Genomic DNA, 20739 nt, shown 5'->3' on the forward strand with positions numbered 1-20739 from the left:
CCAAAATCTCTCAAAAAGTTTTTAATGTCTTTGACTGTTACGTTTTTACTGTCATCACCGATATTCATCATCAACTTCACCATCTTCAATTCATTAATTCTTCGGCAACATCTGAGACCTTGAAACTTCATAGTTGGACTTTAATTTATCTTCATTATCATCATTATCTTCTTCTGCAAAATTTTTCCCTAACAATTCAACTAAACCCGACTTGAGTTTTAGAAAAAAATTGCCGTCTTATGGCATATTATTAAATTATTATATTATTAAATATTATAATATTAAATTATTATAATATTAAATTATTATATTATTATATTATTAAAAATTATGTACTAATTAAAACTCAATCAAATATAAGTATTATACTTTGAAAATACCAGACTTGAAGTTGTATTACCATATTTCAATTGAACATAATCATTTTGACCAATAAACAAATTTATATTATAATTATTTACACAAAAATTACAACTTAGATGGTTGAAAGTTGAAAATTAGGTAATAACGAATGATGGTAATAACGAAATATTGTATTTTGTTGTAAGATCTTCTCAAAGTCTTGTTAATATTTTTCTGAAAAATTCTTAAATAACTTTTTTAAAGTCTAGAAAAATATTAATTAGATTTTAATTGAAAAATTTGGAAAGTGCGTTTAAAAATGTTAATTCGTGTCACGTGTGCGGTGTGTGTCAGTTCATTTACAATCAGCGCTTTCTTCATTTTCTTTTTTTGCAATGTGAATTCACCCTCAAGCTGATATCAAAGCCTAATGTTTGAAAATTATTATGCAGTAATAAACTTATCTCATAATCATTTAATATTAAATCGAAGTGATATTTCTTTAGTTTTTTTAATCAAATTTATTAAAAAATTCCCTCGAGAATAACTGTGAATCCTTTTTTAAAACTAGTTAATCAGAAGTGCCAAAAGGTTAGATATTATTTATGTAATATATGATCTTGCTACTTAATAAATTATTTTCTCCAAATCTTAACAAAAGGCGCTATCAGTGCAAGTCATACTTTTAAGCGTAAATGAATAGAAATACTTGACGTCAGTTTTTATTTTAAACAATTATTGATTCAGGGTTTATGAAAATGATGCAATTTACAAGAACTTTCATGCAAAGGAATAAAAAACAATTTGTTGGACAAAGTTTTTCAAGATTAAAATCCTCAGATTTTTTTAGTAAAAGTATTGTTCACTTGAAACAAAGAAAACTGTTACATATATCAGGGCCTGATGCCTCAGATTTTCTGCAAGGATTAATGACTAATGATATTAGACATTTAGAAGATGGATCAAAAAGCATATATTCATTATTTCTTAATATCAAGGGTAGAATATTGTTTGATAGTATTATATACAAGTGTCAAGAAAAGGATGCTTTTTACATTGAATGTGATTCTACACTTTTTAATAATTTTATAAAACATTTAAAAATGTATAAACTGAAAAGAAAAGTCAATATACTACCTATGAATAATGATATGAAAGTGTGGTGCATTTATGAAAATAAAGTTGATGACCAAGTTTCATATAACAATATTGATAATCCAAAAATATCAGAAGAAAACATTTCAGCATGTTCAATAAGTAATAATACTAATGGAATAATAGACAACATAGCTGTGTATCAAGATCCTAGATTATTTGAATTAGGATACAGAGTTTTAACAAAATCAGTAGTTGATTCTGATGATATAAATAAATATCTAGATTTGAACATCAAACTTCATGAGATAATTGATTATATATCTTTTCGATATAAACTGGGTGTGCCTGAAGGAGTACGAAATTTCCCAATTGGAGTATCATTTCCTTTGGAGTCAAATTGTGATTACTTACATGGAGTAAGTTTTCAAAAAGGATGTTATATAGGACAAGAATTGACAGCCCGAACATACCACACAGGTGTTGTAAGAAAAAGAATCATGCCTTTGATATTAGATAATGGATGCACAGAAAAATTTCAAAGTTATGAAAATATTACTAATGAATCTGGTCAAATTATTGGTAAAATCATTGATCACGAAGGAAATTATGGCCTTGGTTTAATGCGAATATCTGAAGCCTCAGCTTCTTCAATCATAAATATAAGTAACTGTACTATGAAACTCATGAAGCCTCAATGGTGGCCACAAGATAAACCAAAAATTGAATCATCATTAAAAAATAAAAACTGATCTACTGTATTCATTTGAATTTTAGTAAAAACAAATATCCTCAATCCTAGTAATTTTCATAGTCCAAACAATATAGAATTAGTCAAAATAATATCTTTTTTTAACTTATACAAATACATGATTTTAAAAAATCTTTTAAAAACTTCAAAATTTTTCAGTTTTATAATCAAAATGGATGAAACTTTTCCTGACAAACAGTTACTTGTAAGTGCTGGTAAAAAGGAAGATTTGCAAGTGGACACTGAATGTGCATCTGGTGGTATATGGAAATGTAAATATTGTAATTTAGAAGAATATTATGATTACAAAGGAATGAAACCTCCATTTGCAAAACATTTGAAAATGTTAGAAGATTGTTACATTATAAAAGATCCTTTTAGCATATCTAACAAATGTGAAGTGTTAGTTTTGGGAGCAAATTGTAGCATTTGTAAATGTTCATGTTGCATGGAATGTAGTATATATTATTATAAACGATTCTGTAAGTCTTGTGCAATAAAAAATTCCCACTGCTTTCCATCAAAGTTAAATGATAAAATTAAACAACTTAATAATAAATAAAGGGTATGAATTAGAATGAATTTAAAAAATATTTTACTTAATTTAATGTACAATAATTAAATGAATTCAAAACATTTTTCAGACCAATAAAAATTAATTCTACCATGAATAAGTTCAAGTATTTTACATTTGTGTTCCTAAAATTAATATTATCTTAATAGTAAACATTTTGTAAAATAAATATCAAAAAACTCAAGTTATTATTGTTATTAAGTCGATTTTTTTCCATTTTTAAATTTTCCTCCATTCTTTTTTTTAGGCGAATTCTTTTTTTGTTCTTGTTTTCCAGCATTCTGTAAAAAATTAAATTATGTTATCAATGATTAATGCGGAAACTTAGAAAAAAGTTGTTTATATGCTTTTTCTTACTTTTTTTTCTGTCATGATTTTGGAAGCATTTCCGTGATTATTTTTGAATTTTTTCTTTGAAACATTCCCTTGATTTGAATTATTGTGTTTCCTCTTTTTCTTTCCTGTAACTGTACTGCACTTTTTGACTCTAATTTGACGATTTTTCATTTTTGTATCATTCAACTCAAGAGCTAAAGTAACTGAATCTTCTTCTACAAAATTGATATATCCAACTCCTCTACTTAAACCAGTTTTGCGGTCTTTAACTATACGTACAGATTCAATTTTACCACAAGAGGCAAAGTGGGAATGAACATCTTCGTCTGTAAGTTCTGTAATAAAAAGTTAGAAGGGGTATAAATAAAATCTACGAAGACAAGATAAAAAAATAATATTAAAAATCATTATATCCTTACCAAATGGTAAATTTCCTAAAAACACTGCTTTTTTCTGGTCATGTTCCTTTTTTGAATTACAAAGATCAACTCGCAAAGTATGATCTAGAAGTTTGTATCCGTTTAGTTTAAGAGCTTTTGTGGCAGATTCTTGATCTTTAAAACAAACATAATTGTAAACAGTTTTTACTTTAGGATGGAGTTTTTTGGTAATACTGGCTACTTTGGCTGAAGTTTTATCATCCTCTGCTACCACTCCTCTAACACGAATATTTTCTATGATACCAAAAGGTCTAAACAGTTTTTTGATATCTTTGGTTGTTACTTCCTTAGGAACATTACCAATGTAGATTGTTCTTGCTTCTTTCGCAGCTTGTTCTTCTGGTGATAATTTGACAGGTTTATCATGTTTTTTTTTATTTTTTTCATTTGATTCTGTATCGTTAATTCTTAAATCTTTTTCATCAATACTGTCATCACTAATATCTTCATCTTCGTCATCTTCACCATCTTCATTAAAATCTTCATCGTCATCATCGTCTACTAAGCTCTCACCTAACAGTGCTTTTAAACCAGGCCCGTCTTCATCATCTTCATCATCATCACTTTCATCATCATCTTCATTTTCGCTGCAAGATAAGTTGTCCTGTAATTCTTTTTCCACAGCAGATCTTGAAACTTCATCTTCAGACTTTGAGTCATCTTCATCGTTAACATCAAAGTCCTCGTCATCATCCTCATCTGCCAAACTTTCCCCTAACAGCGCTTGCAAGCCAGGCCTATCTTCATCCTCATCTTTATCATCATCATCATCCTCATCTTCGTCCTCATCCTCATCTTCATCCTCATCAGTAGATTCATTGGCCTTTAATTCTTCAGCAACAGCAGATTTAGAAACTTCATCTTCAGACATTGATTGATCTTCACCATCAGGATTAAAATCATCATCATCGTCATCTTCAGCTAAGCTTTCACCTAACAATTTACTTAAAGTAAAGTTAGATTTTAGAGAAATATTACCACCTTCATCATCATCGCTTGAATCGTCATTATCCTTTTCAGAATTATTTTCTGATGAATTTTGATTCATTGGACTTCCAGGTTCATCTTCAGAGCATTCATTTTTATCTTCATCATCTTCATCATCATCATCTTCATCATCATCGTCTTCATCATCGTCCTCATCATTATCATTATCATCATCGTCGTCTTCATCATCATTATCGACATCCTCATCTTCGCAACTACTATTCTGAGCAAGGTCGTTTTCGGCATCTTCCTCTTCTTGCAAACCTTTAAACATTTTGACTCCTTTTTTTTCTGTCTCTACCTCCATAGATTCATCGAGACTTTCACTATCAGATTCAGTTTTGGCATCCAGTTTTACGTCTTTTCTTCCTTTTCGGTTATTCATCGCTCTCTTTTCGAGATTCTTGCGTCGAGCAGATTTGGTCATATTTATTTCTGAAATTAAAACAGTTCAAAATCTATACATTTTTTGAAAGAATATATGCGTTAATTCCATTAAAATCAAGACATTTACAATTTAAATCGACAATTATCATCTAGAAATCCTTCAAATGTAAAAATTAAGCACATTAAAGGATCAATAAGAAAAAATTGTCATTTGAAGGTTATAAAAAAAACGTTATAAAAGTTACTGGAAGATTAAATTTGATGCATATGAGCAAATAATTTATAATAAAGTTGTTTAAATTCGCTGACAAAAACTACACGTACAAGTTAAATGAATAATTTAGAAGAACAGTTACCTTATTACAGCAATGAAAAATGAAAAACGCCGGCGACCGTTTTCTTGGCGCGAAATGTTTGCAGACCCTGGGACTTGATAGTTGGGAGTAGAACAATCGAATGATGTCGGTGCGAGTGTGCGACTGCGTGGTTCTCTCGTATTTGCGAGCTTTGCAAATTGTCGCGACCGTTGATGTTACTATTACAACTTACAAGTCGGCAAGAAGCGGTGCGCGGAAGAAATTGCGGCTGGAGAAATTGAGACTAGTCAGAAATGTCAGTCCAGTTGTCAGGTTGGTGAAAATTTTTAAAAACAAATATTTTCAATCTTTCAAGAGCCTATTAAATTTCTTCTTACTCATTGATTATGAAGACGTAAGAAAAAACGAAACGTGACAAAATAAGCATTTACAAATTAAAAAAAAAATTAATTACAATGGCTTTTTGACTTTTCACTGAATCTAACGTTCAGTTCGCACTTAAGATGAAGGCTATTATCGATTTATATTCTTGCAAGAAAATAAGACCTAGAAAAAAATGTTTATAGGTGAATTAGCGATCATCAATTAAAATGTTTGTTGATATTATTCTTATGCTTGTATGTACCCAATCTGTATTTTTGAACAAAACAACCCTTTTTGGATAAACATTTAACGTAATTTGGGAAAGGTAAACATTCAAATTTATCCATTGAATAATTTTTTAAGCATACAATTAAACGTATTATTGAAATTTATTTATAACGACTGGTTTCAATGTCGGTTGTGAGCAAGAATATTGTTGTCGCGCCATTTTAACAGTGATAATCGCTAGAAACGTAGTCCTTTGCTTTTAACCGTGAAAAATTTTAGTTCATCTTAATTTTAAAATTAATTCAATTTTAAAACTCGATTCAAATCAATCGCGGTATTGGAATAAATTTTTCTTATAACATTTTAAATTGTAATTTAACTCAATGAATGTAATTATACACTACTTAACTCAACTCAACAAAATTATCGCAACAAAAAATTTCATCGAAATGTTGTCAATTTTGAAATGTTTTTATCTTGGTCTATTTTTGTTGTATTGGAACAAATTTTTTGTTGATTTCTTGGAAATGTTTTCTTTTTTAACGCCATATATATTACGTATGGGTTCGAGGCACAATGGAGTTAGTATTTGAGCGCAACACTAAAAGTTAATGAGAAAAATTGATTGTTTAAACGTTTTTATGGACTACAGTAATTTGTTTATCAAAACCTCATATACACCATCGCAAAGTACTCTTTTCAACGAGTAATTTAAAAAAATAGAGCTCGCTAGGATTATTTTTGCGCCCTGTTTGTACGCAAAATGCCCAAAAAATCGAGTCGATTTCAGCAAAACGAGGGATTTTACGTATTTAATTCAAAACGGACTGTATGGAGCAAAAAAAATCTTTAAGAACTCTCTCTATTTTTTAATTACTCGTTAAAAAGAGTACTTTGTGATGGTATATGTTAGATTTTGATAAACAAATTACTATAATCTATGAAGAATTTTAAACAATCAAATTTTTTCAGTAACTTTTAGTTTTGCGCTCAAATACTACTGCTAACTCAATATTGACTCGAACCCTTACATAATATATTCAAAGAGGACAACATTTTCCAGAAATCGAAAAAAAAATCGTCTAAATACGATGAATATAGACCAAGATAGAAGCACTCGAAAATTGACAAAATTTCGATGAAGTTTTGTGTTGCGATAACTTTGTTGAGCAGTGTATATGACTCATTTTTACCTAATCTTACCCTCACAACATATATTTAAAATGTATGATAATATAGATCATATATGTTGAAATGTTTGATGTCGCAATTGTATGCTACAGCGAAAAAAGTATTGTCATACATAAATCATTATCAATGCAGAATCCAATTAGAAGTGGATTTTACAAGTCAGTTTTATTTGCTGATAAATGCATAAGATCTCTAATTTAAATTAAAAATTGTAAAATACTTGTAATGTTAAGTATTTATTTTATGTAATATTTATTATTCAGTAAATTAATCTCTAATAAAGGTTGAAAGAAATGAGTCATCAATTATTTTTCTAATTCCACTGCAGTGAAATATGGGCCAATAAGATCGCGCAGGAAATAATTTTTGATACTCAATTATTTTTATCCAAAAAAATAATAACTTTTACAAACGAAACATTTTTCCAATTCGTCAATTTTTTTAAAGACTTTTCTTTATCAAAGTTTTATTTTTTTTTAAGTTTTAAACTTGCACCAACGGTTTTATTTTAATAAATCAAAATGGATGTAAAAATATATAACTTACGAATCAATATTGACAAAGATTTTGCAAGCTTTAATTGTTAAAAATAAACATAAAGGCATGACAATCGACCTTTCATGTGGAACCACAGATTATGGTGAGTCAATTTTGGGAGTTCTTATTACTCATACATCTCGATTGTACAAGTGATTGTTATTCTGCATTTCAGTTTGCAATAGCAACAGCGTCGAATTAGTCTTCAGCCGACATTCGCAACGATCGCACGCGCGCTTTCCATCGACTTTTGCTTGGTAAATTGAAACTGTTTCGTTGTAAATAACAGCTACGCTTAGATTGACAACCAGATCATAGTTCGATCGAGATATAACTGCGCCTGCCGTTTTCTTTTGTCTACAACAGGTTGGCACAGTTTCAACCCCTTGCTAATTCCAATTGTCGTTAAATTATCCTTATTTACTAATTTTTTCAAGACCCTCTAAATAATTTATGCATAAAAATTTTGACATCATATTGATACTGAGTAATTGATTGATCATTCATGAGTATAAATGTAGTAGTATAATCCTACATAGAATCAAGCAATCAAGAAATAACAGCAATTATCTAAGTGACATATATTGAATTATTTGTATGGCCTTTAACAACAAAAAATTATAATTTCATTTTCATTGCCCTTAAAAACTAATTCTTTAATAATGAATTTTTTTCCTTTTTGAATCTTTTGAGCGCTTATCTACTGTTTTTGTTTTATCAAAAAAAGGATGTTACTCCGTGAATGGTGTGTAAATCGCACACAATATTATAGTTATTTCTTTCATATTTATCACGTTCATGGGCTAAACTAAAGTACAAACATTTTTTTCCGTCAGTAATTGTCCGTGGTTTTTAGTTGAAAAATTTCAATTTTTTCATAATTTTGACGGTTCTTTCAAAAGGTTTCACTTTCTTGGTTAAATAAAAATAAAGTAACCGATAACTATGTAACGATTATTTCCAATGTAAATAATGAAAAGTAAATCGAGTTTTTACCAAAAAATACTTTTTCATTATTAATCTTACCTTGTAATATTTGATTGAATTATTTTGTACCCCTGCACATATGTGCAAATGAATGCATGACAATGAATAACCATAATTTAAACATTAATTAACAAAAATTATGACTTACTTCTATCTATCGTTGAATTCATATTTATTCATAAGCAAAACCATGAGAAACGTTCAATGAGAAAGAAACTAGTTTCAACCAGATGGTACTAGATTATTCAGATGAGTATATTCTGTATTCTCATTGGTGATACAAATTAAAAACACGACAACTCCTTTCACTCATTCATGCCATTAATATTTTTTCATGATTAATAAACATATCGTCAGTGCGAAAATTCTCTAAAATCTAGTAAAACAAAAATTAATTTTATTTTTAAATTGTGATATAAGAATTTTTAAAGAAATTTTATTCAAATAATTCAATGAAAAAAATGGTATCAATTTTAGTCTATAAGTTATTTACCAATTTCAATAAATGAAATCAAAGAATAAAAAGAAAGAAGAAAAATTATCTCTCTCATTAATTAATAACGATTTCTCAATTATAGAATATATCGAGTTTATTATAGATAACATAAGTGACTTTTTTCACAAACCTAATCGGTTTTCGATTCACCGTCGTCACTCGTGGAAAAAATCAATTGATTTTCACAGCATTTAACAAATAATTCATACCTCTTTGAATTTATAAATAAAAATGTTCCGGGTCAGTTTTAGGAAATATAAAGTCTAATTGATGTCAAAGACAAGAAAATGGAAGAGCTGTGTAGCAGAGAACCGCCTGATGCTATTGACAGTAGGTGCTGTCATTGTTGGCGTAGGCTTGGGTTTTATCCTAAAATATAGTGGAAAAGATGATACTAAAGGCTGGACCAAACGAGAAATCATGTACATTCAATTTCCTGGTGATTTATTTTTGAGAATGCTCAAGTCTTTAATTTTGCCATTGATATTATCAAGCATTATTAGTGCTATTGGCAGTTTAGACCTTAGTCTCTCAGGTCAGCAAATAATAGTAGTTTCTTACTCGTTTCAAATATTATATTTATTGAAAATAACAGTTGATTGAACATTTTTGATGCAGGTAAAATTGGAAGACGTTCTATTTATTACTATGCAACAACGACAATTTCTGCTGTTATCCTCGGGATAATTTTGGTAACAGTTATTCAACCTGGTACTTACGGAAAAGAAGAAGATTATAACACTGATGACAGTCAAACTCCACAACGAATTGTCACTACTACCGACACGATTTTGGATTTGATAAGGTATTTGAGCTTGATCGGATATTTTCTGTTCGTGATTCGTTCAACCTTAACACTCACCATAATAATTTCAGGAATATTTTTCCCCCAAACTTGGTTCAAGCATGTCTGTCACAGGTAAGATTATATCGTTTTTCATACCTATTCGGTGAATCATAGCTATCGAAAAATCTGCTTTCCACATGCCGAAATAATCAATTAAACTTAAAACACATTTAATTGCACAATTACATACTATAATTACTTGAATTGTAGTATCGGACTGAGTTGATACCACCAGTTAACAAGTCAAATGGTGAGCTTTTCAATTACTTTACATGCAAAAAATGTATTTAAAACTTAAGAATTAAAAATTTATTGAATGTTGATTTTCTTATCAGTTACAAACAATAAATACGAGTGGGAAATATCGTCTTCGTACGGGGATGGAACCAATACTTTAGGTCTAGTCATTTTCGGTATAGTTATGGGCATAGCGATTGGCCGATTGGGTGATCGGGGTAAACCTCTGCTGGACTTCTTTAATTGTCTTTCTGAATCTATGATGTTCATTACAAGCTGGGTAATTTGGTGAGCTTTTCAAAGTCAATAAAAATCATACGTGGGTCCATATGTCCAAAATAAAATACCAAGTGCTTGAATGTTTTATATAACGCAGGTTATCACCAGTTGGAGTGACATTTCTCGTAGCATCACAGATTCTTCAAGTTCAAGATTTTCGAAGTATCGTTGAATCACTTGGAATGTATTTTATCACGGTTTTATTGGGACTGATCCTCCACGGATTCGGCACTTTATCTCTCATATACTTTGTGTGTACTCGACAGCTACCCTTCAAGGCAATCGGCAAAATGAGTCAGGTCATGGTGACCGCTTTTGGAACAGCTTCCAGGTTCGTGATTTTAGCCTCGTTAAGTTTTTATCCAGAGAAATGCTAAAGATTAAGCAATCATTACTGATACATATTTGGTAGTTCGGCAACGCTACCAATCACCCTCCAGTGCATGGACGACATGGGAGTTGACCCGAGAATATCCCGCTTTGTCGTGCCGATTGGGGCGACCATTAACATGGATGGTACTGCTCTCTACGAAGCTGTTGCCGCGATCTTCATAGCTCAAGTACGACGAGTACCGATGAGTTTTAGTAAGATCATAGGCATCAGCATCACCGCCACAGCGGCGAGCATTGGCGCCGCTGGCATACCTCAAGCCGGTCTAGTCACTATGGTTATGGTGCTCAACACTGTTGGCCTTCCCGATAAAGACGTTACTCTCATCCTTGCGGTAGACTGGCTATTGTGCGTATCTGATCTATATGGCATTTTATTCGATACCTATGTGGCATTTTATTAGACAAAAATACTTTTTTCAGAGATCGATTTAGAACTACTGTTAATGTCATGTGCGACGCTTTAGCAGCTATAATCATTGAAAAAATGAGTAAAGATGAACTGAAATCTATGGATTCTCCTGTATATGAAGATTTAGCAGAGGCAACTGAACTTACTCGAATGCAAAAACTAGAAGATTAAATTAAGCTTCAAGTTTACTAATTATCGTATCTATTCAATTTTTCTGTTTTATTTCTGAATTTTACAGATATCAACCTTAACAATAAAAGTATATTATTAACATGGAATTTTAGATTATATTTTTTAATTGTAAAAATACAATAACTTCAAATTTATTCATGTACTCAATTTGAAACGTTTGCATGTGTCATGAGTTTCATAAATGCCAAAATAAGTATCAATGATAATTTGTGTTTGTGTATAAATATAAAAGTATAACATTGAAACGATATTTTTCATCATAGAAAATGAAATTAAAACATATTGATTTTTAAAATAAAAATTTATTAACAAAAAGAACTTAAAAAAATTTTACACCTTCATTATCATCAAAAATTATCAGCTCTGCTCGGTTTGAATTTTCAAGTATCTTTAAAGCTCTAACTAGCAAATCATTATCAATGCCATGGAATTCTAAAAAATAATAGTTAATATTTAGCATTTTTGCTTTATTTTTATCTTTCACTCAATTATTCATTCTTAAATACATACCTTGATCAGTAGTATTATCTCCTTCTCTTAATTCATAAAATGTGCAGACAGAACCAATAAATCCATTTGACTGTGCCCATGAATATATTATATCACTCCATTCTTCCAATGTATGCCAGGATACAATCCAGCGTTGTTTAATTTTGTCTAATGGTATAGCATGACCAGATTTGGCTAATTCTTCCAATATTATTAATACAATTTCTGGAGATAATTTTCCTGATAAATAGTTAAGGATCTCATAAAATATTTTGCATAGGAAAAATATATTTTCAAAGGATACTATCAATCGCTGAATTATAAAATAGCGGGCCATTGTGTACTTCTCGAACATCCAAAATAAATTGATTGGTATTATGAAAGTAATTTATTACTAAATGTTTCCATGCTTCAATTTGTTTTACTTTAGTTTCAGCATGAGGTTGTAATCTGGAAATAATAAAATTACTATATACACTTAATATAACATTAGAATTATTAATAATAGTCAGATAACAGTGTGACAAGTAACATTTAATTTACGTTAATTCTTTTCAGAAAATTTGTTGAATAATTTGAAGAATTAAATAAATAAATTGCTAATAATTTATATTTTTCAACAATGAATTATTTGAAAATTACTTAATGGGGTTTTACATTTGTAATGCTGACTTACGTGAAAAATGGAGGAAAACTATACTGCCAAGGCCAGTCAATTTCTGTCATTTTCAAGTTTTCAGAACACACAAGCACTTCTTAAATAATTATTACAATAAATTTAATTAAAATATAACAAATAAGAATTGTCCGATTTTCTTATGAGTATGATTCACGATGTATAGAGCATTGTACACTTTAAATTACATAAATGTAAATACTCTAGCCACGTTTAGATTGATGACGATTACTGCCGAATGAACTGTGACGTATAAATGAAAAATTTGTTATAATGAAGCATTATCTAAGTGTACATATAACAAAGAAACGTGAATAGCACATGTGATGTTAGATAAATATTACTCTACATATGATATTTTTGAAGATCACCGTAAAACATCTAAATGAAATGATTAAACGTGAAGATGCGATGTCATTTGCGAAGCAGACGACGCTTTTTTATTCGATTTTATTAATTATTATATTGGGGAAACTGCAGGCGAGTGGAAATCAAAGAGTGTGTCGGAACTCGGACTCAACGTCTCGCGGAGTCGCGTGCTGCCGCCGACTGCCGAGTGCTGACTGCTGTAGACGTTTAATTACTGTCTCGCTCGCATCGATAGATCATCAATATGCCAACGATGAAAATAGCATGCACAGTTCAAACGCAGTTGAAATGAAAGTTGCAAATGCAACTTACTTATTTGTGTTTGTATAAAGCTCATGCAAGATTTTTTCAGTACTAAGTAAATTAACATTTTCAGGTATTTTTAAAACTCAAAAGATTTTAATCTGGCTCAAAAGTTTCGAAACTATATCAAATGCCTTCGTGAGATATGAAATAAAAAAATCGTTTCAACAAAAAATTACGTGTTTTACTCTAGTTTAATAATCGAAAGCAAAAGAATTCGTTGATTTATTAAATAATAATAATAATTATACTTGAAAGGTAAAAAGGAGTACCAAAAAGTCGCATTATCTCAGTTGTTGAAAATCAACTTAAAAATTTAAACGTCAAATTAAATTTATATCTCTGGAAACAATAAACCATTGCAATAACACAACTTATTAGTTAAATTATTTTTAAGAGTAGAATCAAATTTTAAAAATAAAATCTGGTGGAATGTTTGCTAAAAAAGATTGACTAAATTTTTAAAACGCTTTAAAATTTTTCGTGCAATTTCGAAAAATTTAACTTGTAAATTTCGCATACAATTGCTTGATGTCTACAATTTAAAACCGCCGCCTTTTGGAATTCGCACACTGCAAAGTGTAAAACCCAGCTTGTTGTCCTCTTCCTTGTAGTCTTTGTAACAATCTCCGTATTATGCACTGTGTATGGTGTACACTTTATCAATTGTGATACAACTCCTCGGCATATTCAATAGAATTAGTTCTTCGACTACTGCGAGTACACAACCTGCGCTTTCGATATCAACACAAAACATTGCTTATTTAAATCTTATCGTTGATGAAAGTAAAATATGCCTATAATGTAAAACCAACCTTCATCTCAAGTTGAGAGTCTTTTAATGATTATTTTCATTTTGAGGCTTACGCCAATAATTATAAAATATTGTAATTTTTCATGGAAAAATATTTGAGTAGCTAGTTGCATATATTTTTGCAAAGCAAAGGAATTAATTTGCTTTAAAACAGTGAGAAGTCAGTAAATATATCAGAATTTTTAAAACTTCACTTCTTAAAACATGAGTGATTTAGATTATCCCATTGAATTGGAGGTAATTTATTATTTTATAAATTTTTCCTCAATGCTTTTGTATTTTTTTAAATTTAAACATTCTCTTTTAATGCATCAGATGCCTTTTGGACCTCCACCAATATTGATTGGTATCAAAGAAGAACTGAAAGAGTACATAGTACATCCAGAAAAGCTTCCCATCCATCAACTAGATAAAGTTCAGCAATACTGGAACAGGACTCCCAATATCAGTACACTTTTAAAATCAGATTTAGCACCTATTGGTACCACATTAAAATATGAAAGAGATCCATTCACAGGTTCCATTGGTCAAATTCAAGAAGTGACTATTCAAAATATTGGAGAGACGGTTCGAAATTCTATGTCAATGTCTCGAGCTCCTGGTCCAGTAATTGAGAATGTTAAAGGTGTCTACTATATTTTTAAGAAATAATCACATTATACTTCCTCTAGTTAAAAAGTTTTAATGATTGAAATTTTACAGGTAATGCTAGTAATTATTTGTTTTGGCCTGGTGGATTTGAAAAATTACAAACAGTAGAGAAAAAAGTTAATGTTGATTTTGAAAATAATTTAAAGATATCAGCTAAAGGTTTTAGCGGAGGAATAGAATTTATGTCTGATAATATTACTCCTAAAACTCATGAAACAAATGAAATTCAAAAACAAAAATTACAGTATCACATTGATAATATCAATCTTTTGCCAGAAATTGACAAAGAAAAAAAATATTTAGATTTCTGGTCCCATCCCAGTCATGATGATGAAAGCAAGAAAAATTTTAATAAAGATGAAAATAAATTGGAAATTGAAATGCCAAATATAGATGCATATATTGAACCAATAAAACAAACTGAAATACCAATACTTAGAATATCTGATACTCCACATAAAATTGCTAATAAGAAAACGAAGTGGGCAGAACAAATTGATGTTACTATACCAGTAACAGATTTTGACAAAAAAATAACAAATCCTGCCCTGATATTTCCATATGAACTTGATACATTCCAAAAACAAGCTATTTTAAAATTAGAAGAACAACGAGATGTATTTGTTGCAGCTCATACGTCAGCTGGAAAAACAACTATTGCGGAATATGCAATAGCAATGAGTCAAAAACACATGACAAGGTTTCATTTAATTATTATTTAGTCTTATGATTCAATATTTTCTTTTAGTAATAATAAATTTTTGCAGAACGATATATACATCCCCAATAAAAGCCTTATCCAATCAAAAATTCAGAGAGTTTAAAGAAAAATTCGAAAATGTAGGCTTAATAACTGGAGATTTACAAATAAATCCAACTGCTTCTTGTCTCATAATGACTACAGAAATTTTACAATCCATGCTATACTGTGCTGCTGAAGTTTTGAGAGATGTTGAGTATGTTGTATTTGATGAAGTTCATTACATAAACAACGAAGAGGTAAGTAACACTAATATAAATGGATATAATTTGCTTTATGTGATCAAGTAAAATTATTTGTTTCAAGCGTGGTCATGTTTGGGAAGAAGTTATTATTCTTTTACCTCCAAGCATAAATATAGTAATGTTATCAGCTACTGTCCCTAATCCTCTAGAATTTGCTCATTGGGTTGGACAAATAAAAAAAAGAAAAATGTATGTCATAAGTACAGTAAAAAGACCAGTTCCTTTACAGCATTATCTTTATACTGGTCATGACAAAAAGTCAAAAGATCAAATTTTTCTATTAGTTGATAAAGATGGAGGATTTCATAGAAATAGGTAAAGAGCAGCAGAGTACATTTTCATTTTTTAAATAAATTTTTATTTAAAATACTTTTTTTACTTATTTCTAGCATTAAAGCTGCTGAAGAAGCTAAGCAAGAGGCTCTGCAGAAACAAATCAAGTTGCAACAAACAAAAAATCAGTATGCTAAGTATAAGCCATCATTAGTAATGAAACCATCCACCACAGTATTAAAAAATGCTAGTACCGAAGAAACTTTAAGTGCTGTCAATGCTGCAAAAGAAGAAGAAGAGCAACTAGAAGATAAAGTTCGAGCTAATGCTATTACAGCTAAAGAAAAAAAAATCTGGATAGCATTACTTGAACATCTTCAAACTAATGTAAATGGAATTATTCAATGAACACCTTTTTTTTTAATTTTACAAATCTGTTTTATAAAATTAAATGTCATTTACATATATGTTCACAGGATAAATTACCTGTAGTAGTTTTCACTCTTTCAAGAAATAAGTGTGATAAAACTGTTGATGCCTTTACAGAGAGTTTACTTTCACATCAAGATCAAATGTATGTAAAGGAATTTTTCAAAAAATCGACTAAACATTTAAAAGGTACAGATTCACAACTACCCCAGGTAATAAAGATGCACAAACTTCTAAAATTAGGAATCGGTGTCCATCACAGTGGTATATTACCAATTCTTAAAGAAATAGTTGAAATGCTTTTTCAAAAAGGCATTGTCAAGGTATTTGTTATTTATTATACTTAAACTGATAACATTTTTTCAAGTTATTTAATAATTTTAATCTATAAATCACAAGGTTTTATTTGCTACTGAAACATTTGCAATGGGTGTTAATATGCCAGCTAAAACAGTAGTTTTTGAATCAACTGAAAAATATGACGGAAATTCTTTTCGAAATTTACTTCCTACTGAGTACATACAAATGGCTGGGCGTGCTGGCCGTCGTGGTCACGATGATACAGGAACTGTCATAATTCTTTGCAAGAAAAAAGTACCTTATGAAAAGGATTTGAGAGACATGACTCTCGGAGCTCCTCAAAATTTAATTTCTAAATTCAAAGTAACTTATTCTATGGTTTTACATTTAAAACGTCTGAGTGAAGCAATTTCTATCGGAGATATGATGCGAAGATCTTTTAAAGAAGTACGTACTTTGTCTAGTCAAGAAAAAAATAAAGCTGAACTAGATAAAATAATTCAACTGATTGAAGATGTGCCTCCTCTTGCGGAAAACCAAAAAATGTTGGAAAATTTCTATGAAGTAGCCATAAATTTCTTACAAGAGTGGTCTGATTTAAGGCCCTACATGCTAGAATCAACAAAAGCAGTAAAAGCTTTAGTTGAAGGTCGCATATTAATTATTGCTCATAAACACCATTACAATAAACTTGGCATATTTCTAGGATTTCAAAAAAAGACTAAAGTAACGTTGTATAGTGTACTTGTTTTAACCAGTGTTGATGAAGAGCAAGATGCAATAGTTGATCAAAAGTCTGACAAGTGGCACAATATTATGTATTTATCAAAAACAATGTACTACCAACCAAAAGATAATTCAATTCATGAAATTTTGACTGTTCCTGCTTCCTCAATCATTGAAGTGACCAATCACACTATCAACGTTAATGTTAAACTCATCTTATCAGATTGGGAAAAAAGACAAATTCCTAGATTCAAGTATGACTTTTTGTTAAATTTATCATTTTCATAATTATGATTTAATTTTATTCAATTTACCATTTTTTAGAGATGCTCCTCCTGGACCATCTTGTCAAACAGCAGCTGAAGAATTAAAGAAATTATCTCATGAAGTACAACATAATCCTAATCTTCTACAACCATTTTTAGACTTACGATTAAGTAATAATTACAATTTCGAAATCCAAACAAGGAATATATTAATGGGTTCATTTATCCAACAGTTATTTGAATTAAGAAATTCAATTTCTAAGATAAATAACTTTGAAGAAGAGTTTGATAAGGTTTTTAAACACAAAGAATTGCAACTAAAAAAAATTGATCTGTTGAAGAAACTCAGTGATGAATATTTGAGTAATTACCCAGAATATGTAAGCAGAGTTCAGGTTCTTAGAGAATTAAAATACATAGATCATGAAGACAGAGGTAAGTAAAATAAAGCTATGTACATTGTACATAATACTATATATTTTTGCAACGATTAATGTGATTATATGAAAATTTTTAGTAACATTGAAAGGTCGCGTTGCTTTGGAAATGGGGACATATGAAATACTTATTACTGAACTCGTACTAGATAATATTATAACTAATTGGGAGCCTGAAGAAATTGCTTCAATGCTATCTTCATTGGTCTTTAATAAAAGTTTTGAAGAAGATAAAGATGAAGATATCCCCAGACTGAATGAAGTTAGTTAAAATTACATTCTCATTTGATAATTGTAAAACAAAATAATTTATAATTTTTTATTAAATTCTTTGTTTCAGCTGAAAAAAGAAATTGATAAAGTATACAAAAGATTGGTTGAAATAGAAAGAAAACATTATTTAGAACCAATTCCACAACCTAGCTTTCAGTTAGTTAGAGTGGTTTATGAATGGGCTCGCGCGAAATCGTTTGCAAAAATTATGGAGCTCACAGACATCCAAGAGGGTATAATTGTACGATGTATTCAGCAACTTAATGAAAAATTACAAGATGTTCGGAATGCTGCAATAATCATTGGACATCCTGCACTTAAAGAAAAAATGGAAGAAGCATCGACAAAAATAAAAAGGGATATTGTGTTTACTGCATCTCTGTATATACAAGATTGAGCTTAAGTTGTAATAAAATAATTTAAATAAATTGTTTGATTGAAAATGTTATGACAAAATTATTTTTAATTGAATTATTTGAATAACAAATGAATATACAAAACAGTTAAACTTTTAAAACTAATTTTCATTTTATAATTTTTTACATAATACGTTGATCAGGATTATTAATACTACCCTGGCCTTTATTCAATTCAGATATGCACATCCATTGTCCTTCAGAATTTTCTTTCCACAATGACACTTTGTTATTGCCATCACTGACAGCCAATATTCCTCCAGTCAGCGACCAACTAACATTCCAAACAACGTCATCGAATACATTCAAGATATTTGGTATCCAACTGATATAATCGTTAGAAGTCCAAACAATCAAGCGTCTATCTTGAGAGCAAGATGCCAAAGCTGCTCTTGGAGGTCCTATAGCTGGAGCCCAGGCAATATCTCTGACCTACATGGTAACATTTTGGAAAGAATTAAGGGATTTAAAGAAAAATTGTTATTATTGCACATTAATTCAAATGAAATTTTTACCCAGTCACTGTGCGCTTCTAATTTGGTTTCTTCAATCCATTGATCTCCTTCTTGTTTCCATATTTTGATAGTATTATCGCACCCAGCACTAGCTAATCTTTTAATATTATTTTTTTGATTTAATACAGAATCAAATGAAGATTCAACATCAGGGCACCATGAGACTGAGTTACAACCAATTGTATGAGCATTGGAAATTTTATGAGTATCCCAATTATTACCATTGTTAGTCAAAATGGAAATAGAACCATCAGAACTACCACAAGCTAGTATTAGGCCAAATTCATGAGGTGCCCACCCAATTGAATTGACTGAAGAGTCATGAACCGTATGCTCATATAGTTTAATCCATTCATTCATCTCTTTCCAAATCACAACCTTTCTATTATAGGGACATAAATAAAAAATCATTAATGAATAAAATGTACATTATTATTGAATTAGAACTAAATAATGCATTACCTATCATAACCGCATGATGCAACTATATTTCCAAATTTGGGATGAGCCCAAGCAACTTGCCAAACCGGACCAACGTGACCTTTCAAATCTGCTACTAAAGTTTGTGATCCATTTTTCAAATCGAAAATCTTGACAGAATTGTCACTGGAACAGGTAGCTAATCTGAGCCCATAAAAATCCATTTCAGCATCGTGGATCATGTCTTCATGGCCAGTGTCAATTGTATTAATTACGGAAACCATTTTTTCTTGTTTTTCAAACTTGTTAAAACAATATTAAAGTTACAAAAAACCATTCATCAATCGCGTGCTGTTACAATATTGTTCCTACTCAAAATAACCACTATTTGAGGTTAAATTCGAAGTGTCATCGTACTTTAACATATACCACTATTCTACTATGTTTTTATTTTAAAAACTCATACGTGTACTTGTGGGTTCGTTTACAATTTATGAATCACCGAAACGTACTCAAAAGTCAGAAATCGTGTTTACAAAAGACAAAATGTATGCAAAAATGAATCGAATATAATTATTGGGAGAAACAAGAACCAGGCATATTTTATATCTACTATGTTCAAAACGCTGTTTCCATAGAGAGACTAATGCCGGTACTTTCTTCTTTATCTTATATTGATTGATTGCATTTAATGTATATTACATCCGAAAAAAATTAAACGTATTTGAAGATTTGATGAAAAGTTTAAAAATTAGTTATAAATTTTTAATAAAATAAAAGTATTATCATAATTGTTAAATAGTCGCATGCTTATCTTTTGTAAATGTTAACAATGAATTAAGACTAATTTAGAATTTGAGCAAAATTGTATGGTTTTGCACTAGTATGAGATTTTGTTATAGATACAGTATGAATAAAATATTTAAAGTTAACTTGAAAATCTCATTAAAAATTAAATTTTTGAAATCTTACAATCTATTTTATTTCGA

The 20739-nt window shown here is 29.9% G+C and overlaps 6 protein-coding genes across 8 annotated transcripts; 3 read left to right on the forward strand and 3 right to left on the reverse strand.

The window, feature by feature from the left end:
- Nucleotides 1–951: 951 nt before the first annotated feature.
- Nucleotides 952–2441, forward strand: LOC106660188 (putative transferase CAF17, mitochondrial). The gene has a single exon (XM_023461085.1). The coding sequence runs from the start codon at nt 1095–1097 to the stop codon at nt 2187–2189; it is 1095 nt and encodes a 364-aa protein (XP_023316853.1). The 5' UTR covers nt 952–1094; the 3' UTR covers nt 2190–2441.
- Nucleotides 2442–2899: 458 nt separating this feature from the next.
- On the reverse strand, nt 2900–5378 carry LOC106659429 (RNA-binding protein 34-like). The gene is made up of 5 exons (XM_014382032.2): nt 5269–5378; nt 3518–4960; nt 3120–3433; nt 3012–3043; nt 2900–2903 (listed from the first exon to the last, which is right to left on the reverse strand). Exons 2-5 carry the CDS (start codon nt 4950–4952, stop codon nt 2900–2902), a joined length of 1785 nt encoding a protein of 594 aa, XP_014237518.2. The 5' UTR covers nt 4953–4960; nt 5269–5378.
- Nucleotides 5379–5460: 82 nt separating this feature from the next.
- Nucleotides 5461–11474, forward strand: LOC106653192 (excitatory amino acid transporter 3). 3 transcript variants are annotated; one of them, XM_014372652.2, is made up of 10 exons: nt 7586–7651; nt 7724–7805; nt 9277–9566; nt 9650–9836; nt 9908–9950; nt 10089–10128; nt 10214–10403; nt 10492–10725; nt 10807–11133; nt 11208–11474. In XM_014372652.2, exons 3-10 carry the CDS (start codon nt 9302–9304, stop codon nt 11365–11367), a joined length of 1446 nt encoding a protein of 481 aa, XP_014228138.1. In that variant the 5' UTR covers nt 7586–7651; nt 7724–7805; nt 9277–9301; the 3' UTR covers nt 11368–11474. The 3 variants fall into 3 exon arrangements, with proteins under 3 accessions (XP_014228210.1, XP_014228138.1, XP_014228056.1); XM_014372724.1 differs by lacking the exons at nt 7586–7651; nt 7724–7805 and adding an exon at nt 5461–5541; XM_014372570.1 differs by lacking the exon at nt 7586–7651 and having other exon boundaries at nt 7764–7914.
- Nucleotides 11475–11707: 233 nt separating this feature from the next.
- On the reverse strand, nt 11708–13104 carry LOC106660492 (vacuolar protein-sorting-associated protein 25). The gene is made up of 4 exons (XM_023461135.1): nt 12554–13104; nt 12182–12327; nt 11899–12117; nt 11708–11820 (listed from the first exon to the last, which is right to left on the reverse strand). Exons 1-4 carry the CDS (start codon nt 12601–12603, stop codon nt 11708–11710), a joined length of 528 nt encoding a protein of 175 aa, XP_023316903.1. The 5' UTR covers nt 12604–13104.
- Nucleotides 13105–13858: 754 nt separating this feature from the next.
- LOC106650805 (helicase SKI2W) lies at nt 13859–18876 on the forward strand. The gene is made up of 11 exons (XM_014369020.2): nt 13859–14276; nt 14355–14664; nt 14742–15390; nt 15458–15689; nt 15757–16010; nt 16085–16355; nt 16445–16720; nt 16797–17677; nt 17748–18124; nt 18207–18388; nt 18467–18876. Exons 1-11 carry the CDS (start codon nt 14244–14246, stop codon nt 18794–18796), a joined length of 3795 nt encoding a protein of 1264 aa, XP_014224506.1. The 5' UTR covers nt 13859–14243; the 3' UTR covers nt 18797–18876.
- Nucleotides 18845–20362, reverse strand: LOC106650813 (protein SEC13 homolog). Its single transcript, XM_014369032.2, has 3 exons — nt 19793–20362; nt 19331–19712; nt 18845–19247 (listed from the first exon to the last, which is right to left on the reverse strand). The coding sequence occupies exons 1-3, from the start codon at nt 20032–20034 to the stop codon at nt 18939–18941; spliced, it is 933 nt and encodes a 310-aa protein (XP_014224518.1). The 5' UTR covers nt 20035–20362; the 3' UTR covers nt 18845–18938.
- Between the last annotated feature and the right edge of the window lie 377 nt (nt 20363–20739).

The sequence above is a fragment of the Trichogramma pretiosum genome, unplaced genomic scaffold, assembly GCF_000599845.2.
Source record: "Trichogramma pretiosum strain Unisexual culture from Peru unplaced genomic scaffold, Tpre_2.0 scaffold34, whole genome shotgun sequence".
Classification (NCBI taxonomy): domain Eukaryota; kingdom Metazoa; phylum Arthropoda; class Insecta; order Hymenoptera; family Trichogrammatidae; genus Trichogramma; species Trichogramma pretiosum.